We start from the raw sequence: 23,670 nt of genomic DNA on the forward strand, positions 1-23,670 counted from the left end.
ATCAATGATTCGGCCCGCCATAAAAATTTGAGTATGTTATAAATAAAATCATTTCGTTTTTGTTCGAAATCATTCAAATTTGCCGCCACACTGGAATAAGAATCGAACAATACTCCTAGATTTCTGTCACTGTCTGCTGTTACTTAGACTGATTTCCACAAAAGAGTACGAGTGAAAAAGCGAAAGAGGTTTGCGCAACGGAAAACTTGGGTCATTGGATGCGTGTTTGTAGACATGGAATCAGGTGTTTTCACGGTTTTCACAGATGTTTTCGTGGTGTGTTCGCGGTCGTGAGTACGCGTATTTTTTGCGTCAGGGAAGCTTCGGGAATAACAAGATTCACACACGGGACGTCGTTTACCGCGTGTCCTGATCTTATTCGCCTGCTACGTACATACATTCGCACGTCGCGACTAAGGAACGAGTTAGCGAGACGATAACACGAGCGGGTGAAAATAGAAACAGTGAAAATAATGCGTTTGTGCTCGACGGCGCGGCGTTCTACTCAAGATGAACAAGCAACGTGAGTTTCTCAAAAGCCAAATTTACTACGCCGCTAAGGACGACCATCGAATTGTGCTCTACACTTTACTAACGGACAACATCACAAAGGCCGAAGCCGAGGAATTGCTCAATGAGGTAGCAAATGCTAACTAAGCACATGCACGAAACAGCCGCGAACATATTTCACATAACCTGTTGTTGCTGATTCACATTGTTCTCATTAACAATGATCATTGTGTTGTTTACTCTATTTATGGATATGATTTTCAGAGCTACATTGAAGATGATGGTCAACATTGCACCCCCTTAATTGTTGCTGCCAGGCATGGCAGCCATGCAGTGGTCAAGATTATTGTTAGTAAATTCAATGTAGACTTGGAGAAGGAAGGAACTGTGAAGTTTGATGGGTTTGTTATTGAGGGTGCTAGTGCATTATGGTGTGCTGCAGGGGGAGGTAAATAACATTCTTATTTGTGTCACTTTTATCTAACAATTTCATTTGTAGGACACTTGAATATAGTAAAAACATTAGTAAAAGCTGGTGCCAATGTTAATCATCCTACAAGAACTAAATCTACACCTTTAAGAGCTGCATGCTTTGATGGAAGACTGGACATAGTCAAATATTTAGCTGAGCATAATGCTGATGTACATATTGCCAACCAATATAATAATTCATGTCTTATGATTGCTTCCTATAAAGGACACTTGGATGTGGTAAGATATTAATATTTTTTGCAAGATTTTTTAAAAATTGTGTTTTTGTTTGATTGAATTTGATTGCATTAAGTTCAGTTTATCTACAGGTTAATATGCTTCTGGAAAACCATGCAAATCCTAATGAAAAGGCACTGTGTGGTGCTACAGCTCTGCATTTTGCAGCCGAATGCGGCCATTTAAGCATTGTTCAAAAGTTGTTAGAGTACAATGCGGACTTGTTTTGCGTCAACGACACAGGCATGACACCACTGAAAGTGGCCGCTGAGCGGGTGCGTAAAGATGTTGTTGAGAGTCTCATTGAAAATACAAAGTATCCGATTTGCAAAGAGGATAAAATCGAAGCGCTGGAACTACTCGGCGCCTCATTTGCTAATGACAAAGAAAATTATTCATTAGATTTGGCATATCATTATTTAGAACAAAGTATGAATTTAAGGTGAGAACAAATGCGTTTAAATATCACAGAGTGAATTAATTGAAACCGTGTGTTCTTAGATATAGTGACCCAAACAATGTGATAACAAAAATATTACTTCCGCCCGTGCCCGCTTACGAGTATTGGGTGGAAACACAAACTCCAGAAGACCTGAGAATAAGGCTGTTAGGAAATGCCAACGCCATCCACATAGAAGCGCTTACAATTCGCGAGCGTATTTTGGGTACCAGTAATCCCGAACTACCCCATCCAATTATTTTCCGAGGCGCTGTGTTTGCTGATCTCGCCCGTTTTGATCGATGTATTGAATTATGGTTGCATGCAATTCAATTGAGGCAGGGTAATAACATCAACGTCGCCAAGGATCTTTTGCGATTTGCGCAGGTTTTCTCACAAATGCTGCACGTTGGCGTCGAAGTGACTTTCAAGAACATCGAGCCGGTTCTCGAATGCACTGTTCTCGAACTGCAACGAAATAAAATGAAAATGGGGAAATCAGGTCCCAATTACGAACCGGACGTTATGCTCGAAGAAATCGAGAGTAACATTACGACTACACTGTATTTGATTACTATCATGACAATGATATTGAATAAGTCGAAAGTCAGCAATGAGGATGAATTCAATGTCTATAAAATGGTTTATAAATTAAATACGATACAGTTACGGAATCGCGATGGGCAGACTTTGCTTCATTTGGCTTGTAATGCTGAGACACCGGTGGACGATTTTCATATTAGTGATATTTGCAAGTATGTCAGACAAAATATCAACATTTTTCGTTTTCTTATTAATGATTATTTGTTAGGTTTCCGTGTGCAAGTACAGCTTGTTTGTTAATCGAATGTGGCGCGGATGTAAACGCGATGGATGTTGATCGTAACACGCCCTTACACTTGATTGTCAATTATCACAAGCCCATTTCGGATTTCACCACTTTACACACCATAATAATGAAGCTAACTGAAGCTGGTGCTCACATCGATTGTGTAAACAATCGTGGTGAGACTCCATTGGATTCTTCCGCAACAGGTAACATTAAATAGGTTATTATTTCCTTAATAATCTAATTATTTTGTAGGAGTTGCTGAAATTATTCTGAAAACCCAATCGAAATTATGCCTGAAATGTCTGGCAGCCCGCGAAATAAAAATGAAGAAAATCGTCTATCGAGGAATCGTGCCAGAGAAGCTGGCATTGTTTATTGATATGCACGGTCCGAACTTGTAATACGCCGGTAATCTTTCTTCCTAGTCACTATCCTATATTATTTGCTCGATGTGAATCTTGGAAATAATTGTTTTCATAACTAATTAACTAAGTGCAGGTTTGAGTTGTCCTAACGTGATCCTAACTGCCCCAGAATAATACCGAAAAAAACGAGCTTAAATGAAGCGTCTTTTTATTATGTCAAGTGCATTGATTACAGTAGATTATTATTAGAAGTACTTTATTTTTGATGACAATATTTATGAACACTCTTTTAACTAACTTGCGATTCTTTATATGGTGCCAATTTTATTAACACTATTTGGCATGATGTGTAAACAAATGATGAAAACGTGATATTTTGATTTTCAACTATGATAGAGAGATTTTCTAATGTAAAACAAAATTATACACTTTGTCCAATAAAATGAATAAAGGAACATGAATTATTGCATCGTTGCATTCGAATGCTTTAATTAAGATCAGTCACACGTTACACGTACTCATAAATTAATCTTTTACATCATAAATGCATATAAGCAGTGGTCGTCCACCGACTGGTAAATAGAATTTTCACTTTGTTAATATTATCATTTAGGCTTCTATAAATTCGAATCAAACTGAAATGTTTGATAGCGAGCTAAGAGAAGGCCGAAGCGTTTCGAACGATTCAAAATATATTTTTAGGCAACTATAAGTCGTTTAAATCCTGCGTGGGTTCCTTGTGCGCTAGATATAATGTTAAAATACTTGCCAACGCACTGACCAGGAATATGACGTCAAACCACCTGTGGTAGAAGTTAAACTGCAAGTCGCCGAGCACTTGCGTGATGATTGTGCGATATTCCTGCGGCATACTCATTCGGAGCAATAGCACTGATGATAAGAAATACATGCCCATGAGTTGGGCCAGCACCAAAACGATGATATTTGAACTTTTACTTGAAGATATTTTGTTGAAAAACTAAAAAAGGAAGCAGAAAAGTTATTAATGTCAAGAATCTTTTTTTTTCTGTGAATAGCTTGCCTTAGTAAGTGTCAACAATAAGCCTCGTATTGATGTTATGACAATGCACCCAACAAGTATAAAGGAAATATGTTGTGACCAGAAATTGACATCAATATTCAAACCCATCCAGTGTACAGCAATTTCTATGCCGCGTGTAACAATGTCCTTTTTCCCTACGCGATCAAAAACAATGTTAATGGTGCACTAGAAAAAATATTGCATTAGATTTGATTAATAACTTAATGTTAAATTATTTACAATGAAAATCTTCCACATACAGTACATGGAGAAAATGTACCCTAGAAAATTGAAGTATTTTCCTTGCCACGTTTTCGACCATTCTATCCTCTCGAGCATGTTGTGTTTTTCATGTGCTTCGAGAAATAACTGACGACTTAGTTCCTCCAATCCGGATATTTCAAGTTTAAGTTGTGAAATGTCTGCAAAATTAATAATGAATACCACACATGCATGAAATTCACCATTTACTTTCTTGTCCTCTATTGGAACCAATTGAATTAAACATGCTCCATATTCCTTTTCGATATACGCCAGTGTCGGTGCTTTTATCTAAATTTTGTCTTTTCGAAACAGCAATGCGCTTCTTTTTTAAAACAATCATATCCATAGTCTGCATCAATCGTTTCTCAACAGTCATAACATCCGCGGCAGAAACTTCCCTGATAAAATACGACATATTTGTGTATGGATAATTAACAGCACCAAAACCGGATAATAGCGCCATGACAGTCACACCAATAACACCAATTCGTGAAACCAATTGCTCAATGCTTAAGATTCCCTGTTTAGGATTAAGAATTGGAAATGGATCTCCAATTTTCCAAAATATTGTTAGAAATATTATCCAGACACATATTGTGAGAGATTTAATATAATCAGCTCTCACTGAAAACAATTCACACAATAAGTAATTGTAAAATGTGTTACTTTATAAATGACTTACCAAAACTTATGTTGCTTATACATGAATATGAAATGTATATTGGATTTAACACAATCACAACAAATAGCAGTGAATAAAGTATTACAGACCAAAAGAATGACCTAGAACTATAAAGCAATTTTTAGTAGAAGATTATGACTATCATAGAACTTTGTATTGTTACCTGGCTTCCAACCAATTCAGGATTTCAAAAATAATTAACTCAAACATTGTACATGATAGCATGAGAGTTATAGAGAAAATTAAATATACTAAAACATGTCGTACCTCGTAATCTTTAAATAATTGTTTCATAAAAAAGGTACGAGCACCAACGAAAAATATCACCTAGAAAGCAAATTATTCAACAAATTTATTAACAAAATATTTTTTAATCAATCAATCATTTCTTACTTGTGATATTAACAACACAATGGTGTCTTCTAAGAAAGCCATCTTTTTTATTTTATGTTGGATTGGAAATGGATAATAATTTAAAATCTTAATTGCTGTTTATTTCATTTTGTTTAAAGTTTAGTTTACAATTTTATGTTGAACAGTTGAAGAAACTTAGGTTAGGTCAGCCGGTGACATGTCACTGTCATTTAAAATCACAAAAACAGGACAGCAGGGCAGCAGGAAAGTTGGGAAAACTTCGTTGAGTGCGCTCATATCGTATGTTAATTTACATGTTATCATTGATAACTCTAAATTATGCATTTTAATTATTTATGAAAATTGGGTTTGTTTCCCAATTTTGTATAGAAAGCATAGTTTTTAAAATTTTGGAACATTATCATAAAAAACCATAAAAATACTTTTCTTGTGCATTTTTAATCTGATTCACGTTTTACAAAACTATAAAATATTATAAAATAGATTTTACTAGAATTACTAGAATAAATCTTATCAAACAAATAAAGGGCCTTGGCAAATGCAAACACATTTACTAATCAAATATGTCTTCCAAATTCACGTTCAATAAATTTATAGAAAACCTATTGAAAACATATACTCGAGTATGACAAATATTTGCACCGATATTTACTAAGGTGAAGTACTCAGTTTGATATAATTTAGCGAAATACTCTTTTATTATCCCATATTTCTCTCACCATGTTGAGCATTATGGCGCATTTAAAATTAGTTTTAAACTGTTTAATTGTTTGGGGAATATTACCGACATGCACTTCTAAAAGCTCAAATTCATATTTTCGATTTAATAAAAGTATGTTTTGTCGAGTAATAACAATGATAATATTAATATCATATACGTTCTATTCGCTTGCTTCAATAAGTTATTTTATTCTAATTGAGCGAACAAGTCGTGGTCCAGTTGTTTTATTAATCGTTGTCTATGTGCTGCCATCAATCACTATTCCTTTCGGGAATGTTTTGTTCAGCATTTCTATCAAAAGAAACAATTTAAATTTGCTGTTCAAAAATATGCTTCTTATTGATAAGCTTTTAGTTCAATCACAGAATAAACACGACAAGACAAAAGTTGACGCTGAAATAAGAAAAATGTTTGGATGCAGAGCATTTGTGGGCTGTTTCAAGTATTTTATAGCAATGGGGATATTTTTTATCGTAACAATTTATGATACTGTGGATTCCATAGTAGAGGAAATGTATGAGTATCTGTTTTGGCATACGGCAGAAGTTATTCATCTTTTTATAATGAGCACAATTATTGCATTGTATTATCTATTACTTGACGATATGTTGCATCGCCAACGAATCTATAATGAACAGTTAAGCCAGTTTTTCAATCTCTGTAAAAATAAAGTCCTTTCTGGAAGCTCCTACATAGAATTTTCAGATTATGAAAATGTATCAGTAAAGATTGACGTAATGAGTAAATTGCACATTATCATTGTGGACTCCTTGAATGAGATTAATAAAATGTTTCAATGGCATTACCTACTAACAATACTATATGTACTTATTAAACTCTTAGGTTTGTTCAACCATGTTGTGCTTCTGAAAATGAAGTTAGAGTACTCTTTGTTTTACATTGCTTGGAATATATATTTAAGTGTAAGGATAATGTTTATTTAAGTGTTTTCTTTTGAAATGGATATTTGTTTTGTTTCTAGGCTCATGTGGTTATAATTGCATGCAAATGTCAGAAAATTAATGAGGCAAATGCAACGACAACAACAATTTTATTACAAAATTTGGGAAGATTTATTAAGTGGAAACCAATTTTTGATAAGCATATGATACTAATGCAGCAAACAGAAGCCAGGGCGCCACGATTAACAGCTGCTGAATTCTTCATGATTGATTACACAATGTTGTTTACATTTATTAATATTCTGATCAATTATATTATTGTTATTGTTCAATTTTCGTTGACAATCAAACAATAATCAATCAGCAGCATCAAGTAAAACGAGTTTCGAATGTTTTTGTGTGTGCTCTTCATATATAACCAACTGAAGTCGATTCAAACATCCAAAAAAGTACAATTGTTGAATGTTCAACTTCTGTTGTCATTGCAATTAAAAAACTTGTTTCGAGGTGTATTTTAAAATAATATGCGTGATTATGACGCTTTATACTAAACAATTATCCTTGTTTTTGAATAAATGGCGTTGCATTTGTCGCTGTGATCGTAGTTGTTTGAAATTTGATTTTAAACCGTCACTTTTATAACCTCTGTGTGGCGCCGGTTAAACGGTTCTTTTGCTCTCGCACGGAGAAGTGTATTATTTAAGAAGTTACGCACACGTTTTCGCGACAATGGAAGACTTTGTGAAACTCGAGAAAATCGGAGAAGGTACGTACGGTGTGGTCTATCGTGGTAAGAACAAGAAGACGGGGAAAATGGTAGCCATGAAAAAAATTCGTTTGGAATCTGAGGATGAAGGTGTTCCATCAACAGCCATCAGAGAAATATCATTGTTAAAAGAATTAGAGCACCCAAATATTGTCTCATTGCAGGACGTGATTATGGAGGAACAAAAGTAATTATAACATTCATAATATTACACCAAACTTATATATTTTTGTGTTTTAGATTGTACCTAATTTTTGAATATTTAAACATGGATCTCAAGAGGTACATTGATAAATTTAAGAATGGTTCTGCTATGGATCCAAAGCTTGTGAAGAGTTACTTGCACCAAATAAATGAGGCAATTTTGTTTTGTCATCAGAGAAGAGTGCTGCACAGGGATTTAAAACCACAAAACTTGTTAATTACAACAGATGGAACAATCAAGGTACAACAAGTATTATTACAAACATGATAAATTAATAACATGTACCTTTTAGGTAGCTGATTTTGGTTTGGGTCGTGCATTTGGCGTCCCGGTACGTGTTTATACACACGAAGTCGTCACGTTGTGGTACCGCGCCCCGGAAATCCTACTTGGTTCGGCAAGATACTCTTGCCCCATTGACATGTGGTCATTGGGATGCATTTTTGCCGAAATGGCAACATCTCGCCCACTCTTCCAGGGCGATTCTGAAATCGATCAACTTTTCCGTATTTTCCGGGTGCTGAAAACACCGACGGAAGAAATTTGGCCTGGTATTTCTAGCATGCCTGATTACAAAGCTACATTCCCAGGTTGGAATTCATATAATTTGCCTGCACAAGTGAAGAACATGGAACCGAAAGGCGTGGAACTGTTGCAGAAGATGTTGATCTACAATCCTTCGTTGCGTATCACAGCGAAGAAAATAGCACTTGATCCTTACTTTGATGATCTGGACAGATCTGTCAAACCACAAATGTGAGCCGTATCTCATTCGATTTCGACATCATTTTCCATTATTTATAATACTGTATTAACATTAATATTCAGTTTACTTTTATTGAATTCTTTGTGTGCCTGTACTTGGTTTAATGATTAATGAATCTAAATGAAAGTTAATGTGATTATATTAAAATATGATGCTACAAAACAACATGAGAAACACTTCAGTTCAAAGTAGAATATTTTGCGATATATTTGATATTAAACAAGTATTCTCCAGGTAATAATTGTTTTGTATCTTAGAGAAAATTGAAAGGAGATAAAACATAGTAGATATCATTTATTTAAAGGGTAGATTTGGATTTTGTTGTCTTGTTCTTATAGTTGGATGAAAATTAGGGTGGTTTTGTGAGCGCATGAATGGTTGTATGATTTCCAAAAATATTGTCCAAGTATCGGCCATGTTTTCTCTTGACTTTGGGAATAACAATTCTGTTAAGGTAATTAGTTGTAATTGTGCTAATCGGTATAAATATTTTACAATATTAACACCTTCTGAACAAATGTAAATGGGCAAATATTTAATTCTTCATACAAAAATCAACCTTATTTTACAAAAACCCAAACAGAACTTATATTTTCTTGATCACAATGCATTAGACAAATTAATGAATTGAAGAATTAAATTCATTCAAATCTAACTCGTGTCTCTTCTCATTTATGGCAATTTTATATTCGCGGTAAGATTTACATTCATGAAAAAGCTTCCTAGTAGATAAATGCACGGGGGAAAATAATCTATAAACTTTTATTTCATTATATTGTTATGTATATGAATAAATCAATAAAATATTTAGTATTTACAAAAAATACACACAGTCGCTGTAACGACGACAAATCACACACGTACAAATTTCCATGTCAACAAACATAGTGTCCACCAGTTGATATTTTAATATCGTGAATGTCGCCAGTTTTCTTTTATGCCCGTTAGCATTGATAAAATAACTTAGCACAACATAACAAAAAATTTCATTTCTCTAACTAAACTGATTGTGATTATTCTAAATGCAGGCCGAATAATTAATTAATCTGCAACATAAGACAAATTATTATAGAAAATATTAGATGAGCAAATAGACTGTCCATACACATTTTCAGCGGATGTGTTTGAGACGAATAAAATAAAAGTTACCGAATTCTCTCGCGATAGTAGTGATCCGACAGGACCGTTTGTTCACAATGTAGTCATGTGTGAGATGAAACTGTACTTATTTCTTTTGGCATTACTTCGCTAAGCATTCATTGCAAATAATAAGAATAGCAATTACAATTAACATAACATAAATAGTACTATAACTCATTCAAACGTCCTTTCAATACGTAATCTGTATGCAGATGCGCGCATTCCTAATTATTCAAAAATATATCTTAATTAATATAAAATCTTTATAAAGCAAAAAATAATCATTTCAAACATTTTCATCTTATTCATACTCAACGAACCGCAACAACATGCAGTTGCACGTTAATTTATCAATATCATTATTTCATCAAGCAAAACAGTATTAATGCGATAGTTTTTACAATGTCTGCTGATTATTATCAGACGCAAGCGTGTGGTAGTGACGGATTATCTCGGAATTCAGTAACCGCATTAAGAAATGTAAAAACGCTTGTTTCAGTAGGCGGGATGTGACAAACAGTTTGCTGATAATCGTATAACGACCATTTCCATGAAACAACACTCACACATTTCTCGTTTGTTATCGCCTATCAATGCTTCTCCGGCGACCAGAACATCAATTTACAGCTTGATAAATGTGACTTTGAGTTCGTTTTGATTTCCTTACAACAACTACATTTATGCTTAAACATATCGTACAACTCTCAATAGCTGCGTCCCCCACTTCCGGCCCGTTGTGCTCGTCCGCGAATCGATTCCACTCCATTGTGAAGTTAACGCTCGTTAATAACAATTATTTATTACATATATTAACATCATTATCATCATTAGTCAATGATTATAAATGTCTGGTCAGGTTCATTTTCATCAATCCAATATTTCAATAAACAAAGAAAAGAAGAAAATGAAAAGTAATCCACTAATATTTACTTTCAGCTACAAATGTTCTGATTCGCTTCCATCTAATAAAAAAATATAATTTCGTATCAGTTTGCTTTTGATTTCATTTCAATGACTATCCATTAGATGTTTTAAAAATTTGCACTTTGCATTGATAGCTAAATATCTCTAAAATTAAATGCGCAAATAATACAAAACATAAATCAATGCACTTAATAATCAGTAATAATATTCATCTTGCTATGTATATCTCTTAATTAATTTCAGTAATTAATTAGCAGTTATATACTTAAATCACATTTATACACCGTTCCCTCTTGACATACTGTTTCTCTCCGACTACATCTGTATCGGTAAAATTTGTAAATTGTGCTCTCGTTTATTTAGTTCCTACTTATCGATCAATTGCACATTTCTCCACATTTGGCAAAATTGCGAAAATGTTGCAGTTTGCGTTCGTTTTTAGCAACTGGCATGCAGATGTAGAAGAATGCTGTGTTTTTCTCTATCGGCTATTTGAAATCGATGAACAATGAAGTATTTTAGAACAAGAAAATGGATGAATCGAATATAATCCATAGTGTTTGTTTCGATTAAAATTACACGTGTTCTTAGTGTGTGTTAATGTACATGTTAAAATGTTAATGAATCGCGCTTCGCATGTAAAATGTTTTGTAATGCTCTGTTGATTTAGTTATTAGTTAATGCGTGACTTAGCGTTGTGAAGTCTTAAAGAATTGTGCATTTTCGTTTTGGCTTCACGGGCATCACCGGACACAGGACGGCCCGGATGGCTTCGTCGAATACTGTCTTCAGGCCTTTTTGTGTGAGCGCTGAGCACTCTAAGTATTTCACGGCGCTGATTTCTTTCGCCATGGCCAACCCCTTGGAAGAAAAACCATTTATAAATATCAAATTCAAAACGTAACATGTAATTTAAATTCGGTGACTGTCACGACATGACTCACAAGAAATAACTTCAATGATAGTAATTACCTGTGGATAAGTAATTGGCGTCAACTTTTTGTCTTTTAGTTTTTCAATTGTCACCCTATCATCGCGTAAATCCAACTTGGTTCCGACCAGAATAATTGGCGTGTTTGGACAGTGATGTCTCACTTCAGGAAACCACTAAAATTAAAAATAAAATAAAGATAAGAATTTCTTGCATATGTGGTATTTCAAAGTCGACGTTACCTTTGCTCTCACATTCTCGAACGAAGCCGGATTTACAAGGGAAAAGCATATCAGAAAAACATCAGTCTGTGGGTAAGATAATGGACGCAAACGATCGTAATCCTCCTGACCCGCCGTATCCCACAGTCCCAAATTTATAGGCTTCCCATCGACCATAACATTGGCCGAATAATTATCGAACACAGTCGGTATGTATTCCCCCGGGAAGGCATTGGTTGTATAACTTATCAGTAAGCATGTCTTACCGACGGCACTGCAAACAAACGCACATTTACAAACAAATCGCTTATCATAAAGAAAGCAAAGCAATTGATTGGCTGAATAAAATTTAAATGGACCGGCCGGGACCGCACGCAGGGGCAATGCCCAAACAAGAGCCACAAGTGTGATTCAAATATTGCAGCTATCTATATAGCTGACTCAATCCATACAGCGACGTCACTCGCGGTGGCGGTGGATCGCGGGAAGCGCGAGCCCAACGCTGGCACGTTCCGGAGCGCTCGAAAGGGCAAGGCGATAGACACCCATGCATGCGAACGGCAATTGATAAGGCGAACGCGCTACGTACCCATCGCCGACGACAACGCATTTGATCGCCTGCATCCTCCCCTGTCAAGTACACTATTAAAGCTAATTGGATTTGTGCGCTCGGTGTGTTGTGAAGCGTCGGCGGCGGCTAGGATGACGGCCGCGCAGCTTTAGAACGATGGGTCACTGCTGCGGTGTCCAGGTGTGACCGTTTCGTGGTGGAGATCCTTGGCCGCCTTGGGTGTGTAAGGCAGTCTGTTGTGCGCGATGTCCGGCGTTGAAGGCCACGATTACACTCTGCCCGATGAACTCCTGCTCGCACCATGCACTGACCGACCTGCCAAAGCGGACGCACACACACTGATCCTGCCCTGCCAGCCCACTTCGGCGCCGATCGCTTTTTAATGCGACTTCTCGTTACGGCCGATTGCGGTTCGCAGATTACGCGAAACGATGATAGGAGTACTTGGAGCAGTGCTGTGCGTACAACGCCCCACACGTAGCGAGTTAGTTAGCGACTAAACGCGAATCCAAAATACGCTCATTTGCCGTCTCACACTGCGTCGCGATGCTTCGCTGCTCGCTGGCTCGCTCGGAGCCGAAGGGAATGATACGGCCTCGAGGAATAAGCGTTGAAGTGACATCTATCGAGGTGCATGCATGTTAAGTGCTCAATCACGCGAAGATTCACATAGATATGTAATGTACAATACTTAAATTTTTACTACAGAAAATTGTTGCGCATTAATAATTATTTTATAAACAATTTTTAAACGCATAACGTTTGGAGTAATTGACTAGTTATGTTATTAATTCACTCTACCACTGCGTGCATGCAACATTCATACGTGACTGCTGAAATTTTTCTTAAATTTGTTAAATTATCCCAATAATTTATTGTCAAAACATAACGTAGTAAATAATTTACATAAATTTATAAACTGTTATATTAAATTATGGTACTTTTTAATTGCTACTACAAAATTATTTTCATTTCTATATCTGATATTGATGTTGCACATTATACTGTACAATATTTTGTACAATATATGTACATGACGCTTTTACAACTCTTCACACATGCCGTGCAGCTGTGCAAGTGCTGCTGTTCATGGTTATTGCTCGCGATGCAGAAGATGAAAGATCTGTGATTAAGAGAAAAACATATTCTAAACAGATATTTATTTGAAATAAACATCCACAGCTGTAGTTTTCAGTTAATTAAGTGCTGCCAACTTAAAAATGAAAACACAAATTCTGTAAATATCCAAGTAAACATGTCTGAGGTTGTGGAGTTGCTGTTTTTCGATACATTTGCCCACGAAAATAGCGAAGTAAGTACGATATAAACGCTCAGATTCGATTAACAGCAATAATTTTTAGGAATTAAACTTGGATTTGGTGCAATTTCCGAAACCCGTTTATGTGACTGAAGTACGAATAATACCACTCGGTGCCCGTGTGCAAGCCGATTTTCCGGGTGGCGTGCGATTAGGCGCAACAAATCCCAGCCAGTTTCAAATAGAATTCTTTGTGAATGATTTGGGCAAACCAGGAGCTAGCACTTTTGAAACACTAGGTGGTTTTGAGTACAATCAGAATGATTGCATTAATTTGGATGTTGCCGCAGATGATTCAATCCGAAAGATTCCTACTGATGGTTTAGTTCTGAGAGGTGAGGAATTTTTAAGATAATCTCAACATATCTTAATATATTTATTGCTTTAGGATGGTACACTACTATTACTTTGGCTGTTTATGGAACATTAACAGTCAAAATACCTGAACCTACCACACCACCAGTTCCCTCTCAATCTTTATCACAATCAGGACAAACAAATGAGATTCAGTCTATTATAACACATAACAATGTAAAAGCTGATTGGCAGGAACCAGTACAAAATATTGTACCTATTGAATATAGCCAACAGCCGGCAACGCAATATCCGCGCCAATTTAGTGGCAATGAGACATATAATCAAGCACAGGAATATAATGAGTTCTATGAAGCACCTCCAAAAGATCCAAGGAGTTATCATCACACACCTGAAACTGAATGGGATGGGAAGAATCAGAGACCTGGGGAGAAGGAGCGAGAACGTGACAGGGACACGAGAGATCGCAGAGATTCTAACTTCCAGGTAATATTTAAACCATTTGATAAGAATCCTGTTCTGATATAAAAAATGTGTGTAGAAAAATGAGGAACATGATGCTCATCCCGAACATCGCGACAGAGAAAGAGAACGTGAACGGGATCGTGATCGTGAACGCGATAGAGACCGAGATCGCGATCGTGACAGAGACAGGGATCGAGAACGAGACCGTGAGCGAGACCGCGATCGCGAGCGACGTTTCTCCAGATCACACAGCCGCGATCGCAGCAATCGCGACTTCAGAGAGGTAAGTAGAGACAAAGACTCGAGAGATGCGAGAGATTGGGATCGGGATGCAGACCGAAAGGACTGGGATCGTGATAAGGATCGTTATAAACACCAGGATTACAGGTATATCATTTATTAGTTCATTAAATGGGGCGTGATAATTAAATGAGCATTTGTACAAAGGCGATACAGCGATAGAGATGCTCGCGACACTCGTGAATCTAGAGATTCACGTGATTCAAGGGACTCTCGGGACAATCGCGAACCAAGAGAAGAACCGCGGAAGCGTCCACGAACGCCACCGATTCAGTCGCCAAAAAGACCGCACACTCCGCAAAGTGATAGAAAAGAATCACCCGCAAAGGACGAAAAACCGCCAGTTTTGTCTGAGCTGGATGAAAAACGCGAAACGCGCGAAATTCGTGAATCTCGCGAGACCAGAGAATCGCGTGACAGTCGTGATTCACGTGAACCCCGAGAAACACGCGAGCCTAGAGAACCTAAAGAAGTTCTTGAACATGCAAGGATTGAAGAGAAAGCACCAGAGGAACCGATGGATGTAGAAGAGTTTGAGCCAATTCTTAGTGATGAAGATATCGTTGATGATCCGGAAACTTTCCAAGAGGACTACGATTACAGTGCGTATACAAACAATGATGATTTGATTAAAATATTTACACCGGGCAGCACGCCGCTGCAAAAGTATGAACCAAGACAACTTTACTTCATTGATGGCAATAATTTGATATGCAACGAGTATTTACGGAACGTGATTGGTATTGTTGATGATTTCTTTAAATCTAGCATCACACAATACGCGCCTGGTTGCTTCGAGCAGCTCAACGAGGGTATTAAAGAAGAGTTTATTCATTTAACTGAAAAGGTGACGGCTATGTTTGAAGATGTTCGCGTATTTTGCACTATATTCGATGTTTACGAAAAGAAAGACGAGTATACTATAGATACGGAAACGGTAAATCAAATTGAAAACATTTTAACTACGTTTATCAATTGGCTAGAAATTGCTTTGGATTACAATATGGCAAATGTGCATGAAAAGCCTGCTTATAAGATACGACACATCAAATGCGGTGTTCGACTTGCTGACCTGGCTTGCGAAAGTGAATCATTCATAAGGCACTTGTGGCAGCGTAAATATTTTATTCATGATGTTCTCCTTTCTCTCTATGAACGTGAATATATGGCGTTGTCGATTAAGTTGATGATTCTCAAAGCGCTTGATAATTATTTGCTGAAGAAGCCAATGATTGAAGCATTTGTAATGGGAATTAAATCTCCAGATGAACAGAATGGATATCATGATTTGTTACCATTGGAGGAGCGCAGTGGTTACAGGAAAATAGTTGACATGATTCAATTGAATCCACCAGTGCGTTCGAAGTTTGCGCTGAATTCGATTTTAAAGAAGCTTAACATTTTTGACGTGCTGCATAAGTTACGCATTGAAGTAATGGGTTTGTGTCGCAATGAAAAGGTTTTAACCGATGAAGAAGTCATGTTTATTGCCACTTCTTTAGAACTGATTTTACAAACTATTCATTCTGGATCGTTTCTTTTGCAACAGCCGAAGAGATTTTTACCGGTAATCGCGCAATTTGAGATAATTCGCGATGAGTTTGACATGAAAGATCCTTTAATTGAATTGTTTAAAATGCAGAATTTTATTGAGATTCTCTTGGTGCTATTGACCAATTTGGGAACAACAGCGAATAACAACATTAAAGGCAATATATTCGAAATTATAGATCACTTGGTTTCCACACAGTTTGGACTGGAATATTTATACGACAATCCACAAAGCGTTAATTTATTAGTGAAAATATTACTACAAGGTGAAGAAGAACAGTTTCACCCAGACACATTGAATTCCCATCATCTAGGTATAAAGCTAGCATACAAATTGCAAGCTTTATATCTTCTATCACATTTGGCAGATAAAAAACACGATTGTGATCACTTTGAAGTGAACGATCATCTTCACGCACTGTTTTGTCTTACATTTTCAAATGCAGGCAAGATGGCGGTTGCGGAAGTCTTGGGCTATGGAAGTAATTTGCAAATTTGTCTGCATTATGTCCGTCCGGAGATTTTGCCCAAAGTGCGCAAGAGTCCAGGAGTTGCTTATATTCTCGACCTGCTTGCATTGGCGATTGTCTTATTGCCGAATATTCCAATGTTGGAAATTCACCGACGTCAGTTGATGGAACTTCTCAGTCAGCAGGATATAATGTACGAAGCAAATGACAAGCGTTTGATATCAAGAATGAATGAAATTGGCGTGTACATGAGGCCCTTTGAACAATACAATGGCAATTTTGATGTGATTCAATTAGTCGAGCATATAAACAAAAGTATCGGTACTATTACTACTGCTCCAGCTAATATTATATCTCATTTGAGAATTCTGGAATATTTAGGCATTTCAAAACATCGTAATAAAGGACTGCAACAGGATAATCCACTGAATAACTTCATAGAGTTAAAATATAAACATGTGATTATTCAATTATTCACATTGGATGCGGTGAATATGCTGGGGCAAGTACTGCAAGAAATTTGTTATTATTATGAGCAGCCATCACTTCATTTGGCGGCGTTTGTATCGAGTACTGGATTGTTACTGGTCAATATAATGGCACCCTGTGTAGCGCTCATAAAACAAACGCTGACTTACGTTGTGCAGTGTAGAAATACACAATTTAAAGATTTAACTGCAGTGCCGATACTCTTGCAAACTTTTAATCTGTGTCAATCATATCCAGCCACCGCTCTGGGATTTACTCAAGCAAGAAAAATATGCACGGAGATCATCGAGACATTACTTGTATATACTATGCCAGTTTCTGATGAAATTAACGAGAAAGATTCATTGAACAAAGGTTTGTGGACGTTATTATGCGCGGAAATTTTCAAGTACACATTATCGGCACCGTATACCTTCATCGCGGGACTTTCAGTGTTTTCTGAATTGCTGCCGCTTCCATTACCTATGCAAAGCTTGGAAGAACTAAGCGAAGAGGAAATTGTTTGGGCTATTAATCTGCGTAAACTTTGGTCGGCTCATTTGCACTGCCACTCGACAACTATACAAGACCTGGTCGGAAAATTATGCACAACGAGTCATCAGGTTTTGTTGAATTTACTTCGTAAAGTGTGCGCGCAAATTGCGGACTTGGCATCGAATTCAGCGCTGATGATAGCCCGCGGTGTGTTGGACAATGTACACAGTGCGATTGTAATCGGAGATGATGTTCCGAAACTTGTGTGTAATGGCCATATAGCGCGACTTATGAATTTCCTTGCTTGTTTAGTCACGCACAACTGTCTTAAAGCCACTGTTTTGCATCTTCTGGCTAATACGAATGGCACCAAGGGTGATGAAAAATACTGCGCTATTATAAACGCGTTTGCACAAATTCTAAGAAGCACTAGTAACATCACCTCTCACGTATCGACACAGGAATGTATTTTAAGTATTGTGCAAAGTTTCTGCGACACGGAGATAACAATGTATCAAAATGCATCGGACAGTGCAACTAGTGGTGATATTTATCTCGCTAATGCTTTGCCCACTAAGGAATATCTCGGAGTGTTTTTGAACACAATTATAGATCATATCAACGGGGACAATTCGTTTATGACTTATTTGCCAGTGTTGCGGATATTGTTATTTTTAACTGAACATGATTACGGTTTTTATCATTTGCGCGAGTGCCTCCTGAAAGAACGTAAAAGTGCGCCGTTTGCGTTATTGCTGAGTAAACTTGATCAAAACTTTTCAAAAGATAACGCTGACTGTCTCACCACTCTAAGTACATTGATCGAGTTTTTACGCGTGTGTACTGAAGAAGAAAATGCTACGGATTTGCCATTCACACCGCGCAAAATGAAGATGACAATTGCCGAAATACAGAGCACAATCGGCTGGCAGGAGGACAACACCAACGATGAACATTTATTTGTCAAAGTCGTGGAGAAACTCAAAGAATTTCAGGTCGATGATAATTCATTTGATAGACTGCTGGAAAGTGTGCAGCAAATGATAACAATGCTTCAAGGTACGAGTGTGAAAAGCGAAGAAATCGCAGAACCACTTCTGCCTGCTCCTGAATCATTGGTTACGCAGTTTGCCAGTCGTTCGGTGTTCACATCAAGTGATGTAGTGGATGAGAGACTAACTGCAGCGTTCTGGCTTACCGCAGTAGTTGATGAAAACGAAACTGGTGATTCTGAACATGTCACTTGCGATCTGATAGACATATGTAGGCAAGACTTGTCCAGCGATGTGAATTTAATAAAGCAGGTGGAGAAATTGTGCAGGGTGTGCGTGACTGAATCGAGTGCTGGATTAGTTGAAAAAGAGAAGAGAAACACTCAGAATGACAAGATGAAACGACCATTTGGTATGTAGTTATTTGCTAAATCTTTTAAATATTTAATAAAATATACTATTTTACGTTGCAGTTGCATCAATGCGTGGTCGTGGCTTCCAACGTGCAATACAAGTACGTTCCGATCTCTTCCGTTCCCGTCCTCCAAATACGTCACGTCCGCCATCTTTGCACGTGGATGATTTCGTAGCATTAGAAACATGCGGTGCACAGCCTACAGGTCCTACTGGATACAATAAAATCAGCAGAGAACTTCTGGCTACAAGTCGGATGACAAGAAGCACTCGTGGCAGGTCTTTTGTAGCATCCGAACGCTCCGGCCCTTACAGGCAAATGTAAGTACCCATTGTATATATTATTCAAATATTAATATATTATGCCGATATATTACAGGTCTTGGTGGGGTCCAAGGATGCATTATTAACAATTAAAGGTGAAATCTATTTCGAATTCACTTTGAACATTTATTGTATTAAGAATATAACTTAAGACAATTCAATCTTAAATAACTATGAACGATGATTAGTGGTTTTGATTGTGTATAATGTGTATGTGGTGTAGATCATAAGTGAGCCGAGAAAAATCAATCCGCAGGTTCCTAGTGATAAAAGTAAATATGTAGGTGGTAGCAACATTTCTTCATACTCTGGATCCAATGGAAGATTTGGTATTACTATCATTCGTACAAAAAGGAATAGTATGACGATAAAAGAGCCTAGAAGACCGTAAATTCCTACAGTCCTATCATTCATGTTGAATGATAACAAATTAATCTTCGTCGAAGTATTCTTCTTCGAACTTCTTGAAGTCTTCTTCAGTGAATGCAGTCTTCTGTTCGACTTTAACTTTGCTCTTCTTTTTAATAGGTTTCTTCGTTACTGCTCGTTCAATTAACTAAAGTAATAAGTTTGGGAAAATAACTCTGTTATTATAAGGAATTTAGGTAAATTGAATCACTTACTTTTTGTGTTATTTCTTCTTCCAAGTCTATTTTGCAAGCTGCCCGTATTAATTTCAGCCGTTCAAGATTTGCCTTCAATATTGCGTCTTTGGATTTTTGAGTTTTTTTAGCTTCAGATACTGTGAACTTTTTTTCTGTCTGCAGTAGATTAACCTTTTGTCCTGCAATAATCATGAATATTATGCTAGGTACTTTAAAATAATAAGAATAGGTGGAAACTTATTGTTTAATAAACAAGTTTAAACTGCTTATCACATACTCCAGATTTTTGTGCATTAGCTTATCTCACTTTCAACAAATGATCAATGACATTGTTATTCTAAAAATGTATTGAAGATTCTAATTGACTAGTATAATAGTAAACATTTTAACAGGATATTTGCTTAAACACGAGCCGTTTCCTGGACATAAAGTCGCCGCGATTCGAGTGTATTGGCTCCGCCCCTTTCAACCAGGCATTCACCGCGCAAATCAACCAAGTGTTTTTAATTTATTATTATAATAATTATAATTATAGGGTTCTTATTTCTAAATTTCGACAATATTACGTATTTATAGTTGTTTACTATTATAAAATTATAACAAACGTGAGTGAAATTAGAGTCAAGTACGCTCGTTCGATTATTTGACATGTGATAAACTAGGTGGAGAAACTATTGCAGCAAACTGATATGTTTTCTCTTCTTGGAGAAAACAATTTGTTCTATGAAAGAATCAATAAGTATAATAAATTACCAATAGCCTTGATTGGTACATAAGCCTAACAAATCCAACAATAAAATGTTTTCAGACGTTTTCAATACAGTTAATATCTATAAAATCTTTTACCTTTTCGACCTTTATGAAGCAGTTGTCTCTTCAGTTTCTGACTTTCTGGCATTAATTGACTCAGAACATTATCACATTTGTTTTGTTTTCCTGAAATTGAATAGGTAATGATTTAGGGATACATTAATACGTTAATATGTGCGTGGCATACCTTTATCTGAGAATTCCGCGTCTACCAATGCTAAACTTTTACGAACTAGGGCAGCGGACATTATTAATATTAACTATGAATAAAGAGTGAATAAAGTGGACTAATTTTTCAAAATGTTGCAAACTTCAGAGTTAACCAAAACAAAACGTCAATGTGCATTTTAAAGGTTATGCTCACAAATGTTGCGTTGCAGATCGCCCATCGCAACTAGCAACCTGATCACAACCAAACGCATAAAAAAACAGCCGAGTCAAATAACATAAATTATATAGCAGCGACGACCGCAGCTTCTAAATAATGTTTCAAATGCATGTTGGTATGATGTCATTACTAATTATATCAAGTATTACTCAACGATAATTCGAGGGAATTGCAGAATAATCAAATTTCACTAAAACAAGAACTTTCCACAAAACTATAAGTATAAAATCGAATTATTTAAATTAATATTTAAAAATAATTTCAACGCAATTGAACGAGGGCAGCAATTATATAATAAATACATAGAATACTTTGGCATTACTACAAATTTAAAACTTTTGCCGCTAAGCATGGGGAATTTAGCAGCTATTGGTACTGACACCCTGCACAAGTTTAGTAACATTTTCTGTCCAGTGACAGGTAAAAGTGCTGGGGGCTCAAGAACGAGCGCTTCGAGTTGAAATCCAGAAATTGTTACCGCATTTCCATCGTAAAATACGCCAGCTAAAGTCGGATCGGCAAACATCCCAGCATCCAACGAGCGATTCGCACGAGTTGCTAGCGAGGAATCGGTGTCTGGGTGACACAGGCATTTACCGTATATAATGGCGGCTCCATCAACCGGTGTGGGTAGGTCAACAATATTTTTTTTTATGTTCGTACATCGACTATCAATCACGCGTGTGGCGAGCGCCCGCGCCGGCATGTGTTAGCCATGTTCTAATGTTCTAATTGTATTCGGCATTTTAGTGGTCCCGAGAAACTTCCGCTTGCTGGAGGAGCTTGAGGCTGGTCAGAAAGGTGTTGGAGATGGCACCATCAGTTGGGGCCTGGAGAATGATGATGACATGACATTGACACACTGGAATGGCATGATTATCGGCCCGCCACGCACCCCCTACGAGAATCGAATGTATTCTGTCAAGATTGAATGTGGCCAAAGATATCCTGATGATGCTCCGTCTGCTAAATTTGTTTCTAGAATTAACATGAACTGTATAAATTCTCAGACTGGTGTTGTAAGTATACTTTAATCTTTACTTTTTTCCAGAGCTGTTTCTATATTAATATTTTACTATTTTATGATCACTTTGCTATATTTTTACTGATAAAACTCAATTTGTTCTAAGCAATATGAATTTTGTTTTGATTGTAGTTGGATTAGATTGGAATCTTATTAGATTTTCATTTTTGACACAAATTTAAATTTGCTGTTGAGTCAATTTGAATGATATTAATGGTGCTTTGTAATTTAGGTTGATAATAGGCAGGTACCCGTGCTGGCACGGTGGCAACGTGATTTCACAATCAAGACTGTCTTGCAAGAGCTGCGTCGTCTGATGACCGTCAAAGAGAACATGAAGTTGACGCAGCCACCGGAGGGCAGCTGTTTTTAGCTAGCCTCCCGACTTGGCAAATCTTATTACAACGTCAACCACCAATCTAATACCTACCGCAATGCACGACAACCGTGTCCATTGCTTCGAATAAGTGTACAGCATTTAACTACCATCACAACAACAACACCGCAAGCCACTATCGGGCGTCGTGACGCATTCGCGCCTAGATTCTTGCTAAAAGTGACGACCGCGCGGCGTTCATCCGCTCTTTAGTGGGCCAACCCATATTACGCACGATGCAGTTAACACGGTAACACTTTAAGACGCAGAAGTTACCATTAGGCGACATGCTGCATCTCTTGATTTACATATAACATACATATTTTATAAATAAGCTAAATGTTTCGCTTTGTTTTTGAGTAGGACACTAAACAAATCACTATTATATGGCTAAGAACAATAAATTGTTATAATCGGGCGTAGTTTCATGCGCGCTCGCGATATCGTCACCGCTATCGAAGTATCTTTTTTGTTGGGTCTACGTTTTCGTTGTGGTTGTACGTGTTTATTATAAGTACGTCTGCAAAACACGCCGACCGTTCTCACCGCGTTTAGACATTTTATTGTAACACTTGTTCGGCAATAGAATAATTACAAATATAGCATACCATTTGATGCAATGCGTTGTTCTGTTACAAGTTCAGAATTATCGCATTGAACACCCCGCGCATTAATTTTACAAGTTATTATGTAGATGTTGAAGTGAATTAACTTTGCGAGAGTCGACGAAACCGAGTGTTTTATTTCTCGATTGAATATTACGACGGATGAACGCCGCCAGTCGATTATACACCTATCACATTACATTTTCAAGATAATTGTTATTCATGCTATGTTTAGGCATACTGTCACTTTTACCATGGAATGAATTTACTTAGTAACGATTGCTCCGTTTTTATTCTTGAAAAATTACTTGCTGTACTAATTAATATCGTCTGCAGATAAGAAACACTACAACAAATAATTATTAATTTTATGTAACAAATATCCT

The 23,670-nt window shown here is 36.9% G+C and overlaps 7 protein-coding genes across 7 annotated transcripts; 4 read left to right on the forward strand and 3 right to left on the reverse strand.

Moving 5' to 3' along the window:
* The first annotated feature begins 150 nt into the window (after window positions 1-150).
* Window positions 151-3,321, forward strand: Fem-1 (protein fem-1 homolog B). The gene is made up of 7 exons (XM_065304474.1): window positions 151-639; window positions 775-958; window positions 1,010-1,221; window positions 1,311-1,660; window positions 1,720-2,412; window positions 2,469-2,692; window positions 2,742-3,321. Exons 1-7 carry the CDS (start codon window positions 511-513, stop codon window positions 2,888-2,890), a joined length of 1,941 nt encoding a protein of 646 aa, XP_065160546.1. The 5' UTR covers window positions 151-510; the 3' UTR covers window positions 2,891-3,321.
* GPHR (golgi pH regulator) lies at window positions 3,316-5,420 on the reverse strand. Its single transcript, XM_065304475.1, has 7 exons — window positions 5,236-5,420; window positions 5,006-5,169; window positions 4,843-4,949; window positions 4,368-4,784; window positions 4,137-4,318; window positions 3,897-4,082; window positions 3,316-3,833 (listed from the first exon to the last, which is right to left on the reverse strand). The coding sequence occupies exons 1-7, from the start codon at window positions 5,275-5,277 to the stop codon at window positions 3,561-3,563; spliced, it is 1,371 nt and encodes a 456-aa protein (XP_065160547.1). The 5' UTR covers window positions 5,278-5,420; the 3' UTR covers window positions 3,316-3,560.
* A 1,993-nt stretch (window positions 5,421-7,413) lies between these two features.
* Window positions 7,414-8,654, forward strand: Cdk1 (Cyclin-dependent kinase 1). Its single transcript, XM_065305568.1, has 3 exons — window positions 7,414-7,793; window positions 7,847-8,051; window positions 8,104-8,654. The coding sequence occupies exons 1-3, from the start codon at window positions 7,570-7,572 to the stop codon at window positions 8,569-8,571; spliced, it is 897 nt and encodes a 298-aa protein (XP_065161640.1). The 5' UTR covers window positions 7,414-7,569; the 3' UTR covers window positions 8,572-8,654.
* Window positions 8,655-9,325: 671 nt separating this feature from the next.
* Window positions 9,326-12,926, reverse strand: LOC135794336 (ras-related protein Rac1). Its single transcript, XM_065305569.1, has 4 exons — window positions 12,383-12,926; window positions 11,815-12,067; window positions 11,614-11,748; window positions 9,326-11,502 (listed from the first exon to the last, which is right to left on the reverse strand). The coding sequence occupies exons 1-4, from the start codon at window positions 12,415-12,417 to the stop codon at window positions 11,347-11,349; spliced, it is 579 nt and encodes a 192-aa protein (XP_065161641.1). The 5' UTR covers window positions 12,418-12,926; the 3' UTR covers window positions 9,326-11,346.
* A 491-nt stretch (window positions 12,927-13,417) lies between these two features.
* Window positions 13,418-19,660, forward strand: vir (VIR_N domain-containing protein). The gene is made up of 7 exons (XM_065305565.1): window positions 13,418-13,676; window positions 13,726-14,017; window positions 14,071-14,483; window positions 14,539-14,849; window positions 14,910-19,150; window positions 19,212-19,473; window positions 19,532-19,660. The coding sequence occupies exons 1-7, from the start codon at window positions 13,620-13,622 to the stop codon at window positions 19,560-19,562; spliced, it is 5,607 nt and encodes a 1,868-aa protein (XP_065161637.1). The 5' UTR covers window positions 13,418-13,619; the 3' UTR covers window positions 19,563-19,660.
* Window positions 19,582-21,343, reverse strand: LOC135794337 (active regulator of SIRT1-like). Its single transcript, XM_065305570.1, has 4 exons — window positions 21,079-21,343; window positions 20,928-21,017; window positions 20,100-20,260; window positions 19,582-20,032 (listed from the first exon to the last, which is right to left on the reverse strand). The coding sequence occupies exons 1-4, from the start codon at window positions 21,137-21,139 to the stop codon at window positions 19,907-19,909; spliced, it is 438 nt and encodes a 145-aa protein (XP_065161642.1). The 5' UTR covers window positions 21,140-21,343; the 3' UTR covers window positions 19,582-19,906.
* Window positions 21,344-21,668: 325 nt separating this feature from the next.
* Window positions 21,669-23,664, forward strand: Uev1A (Ubiquitin-conjugating enzyme variant 1A). Its single transcript, XM_065305571.1, has 3 exons — window positions 21,669-21,909; window positions 22,030-22,298; window positions 22,536-23,664. Exons 1-3 carry the CDS (start codon window positions 21,885-21,887, stop codon window positions 22,674-22,676), a joined length of 435 nt encoding a protein of 144 aa, XP_065161643.1. The 5' UTR covers window positions 21,669-21,884; the 3' UTR covers window positions 22,677-23,664.
* The last annotated feature ends 6 nt before the right edge of the window (window positions 23,665-23,670 follow it).

The sequence above is a fragment of the Atheta coriaria genome, unplaced genomic scaffold (genome assembly GCF_025399875.1).
Source record: "Atheta coriaria isolate IRGN ID8LTWV9N9 unplaced genomic scaffold, Caltech_Dcor_3.1 hic_scaffold_6_pilon, whole genome shotgun sequence".
In the NCBI taxonomy this organism is placed as follows: Eukaryota; Metazoa; Arthropoda; class Insecta; order Coleoptera; family Staphylinidae; genus Dalotia; species Dalotia coriaria.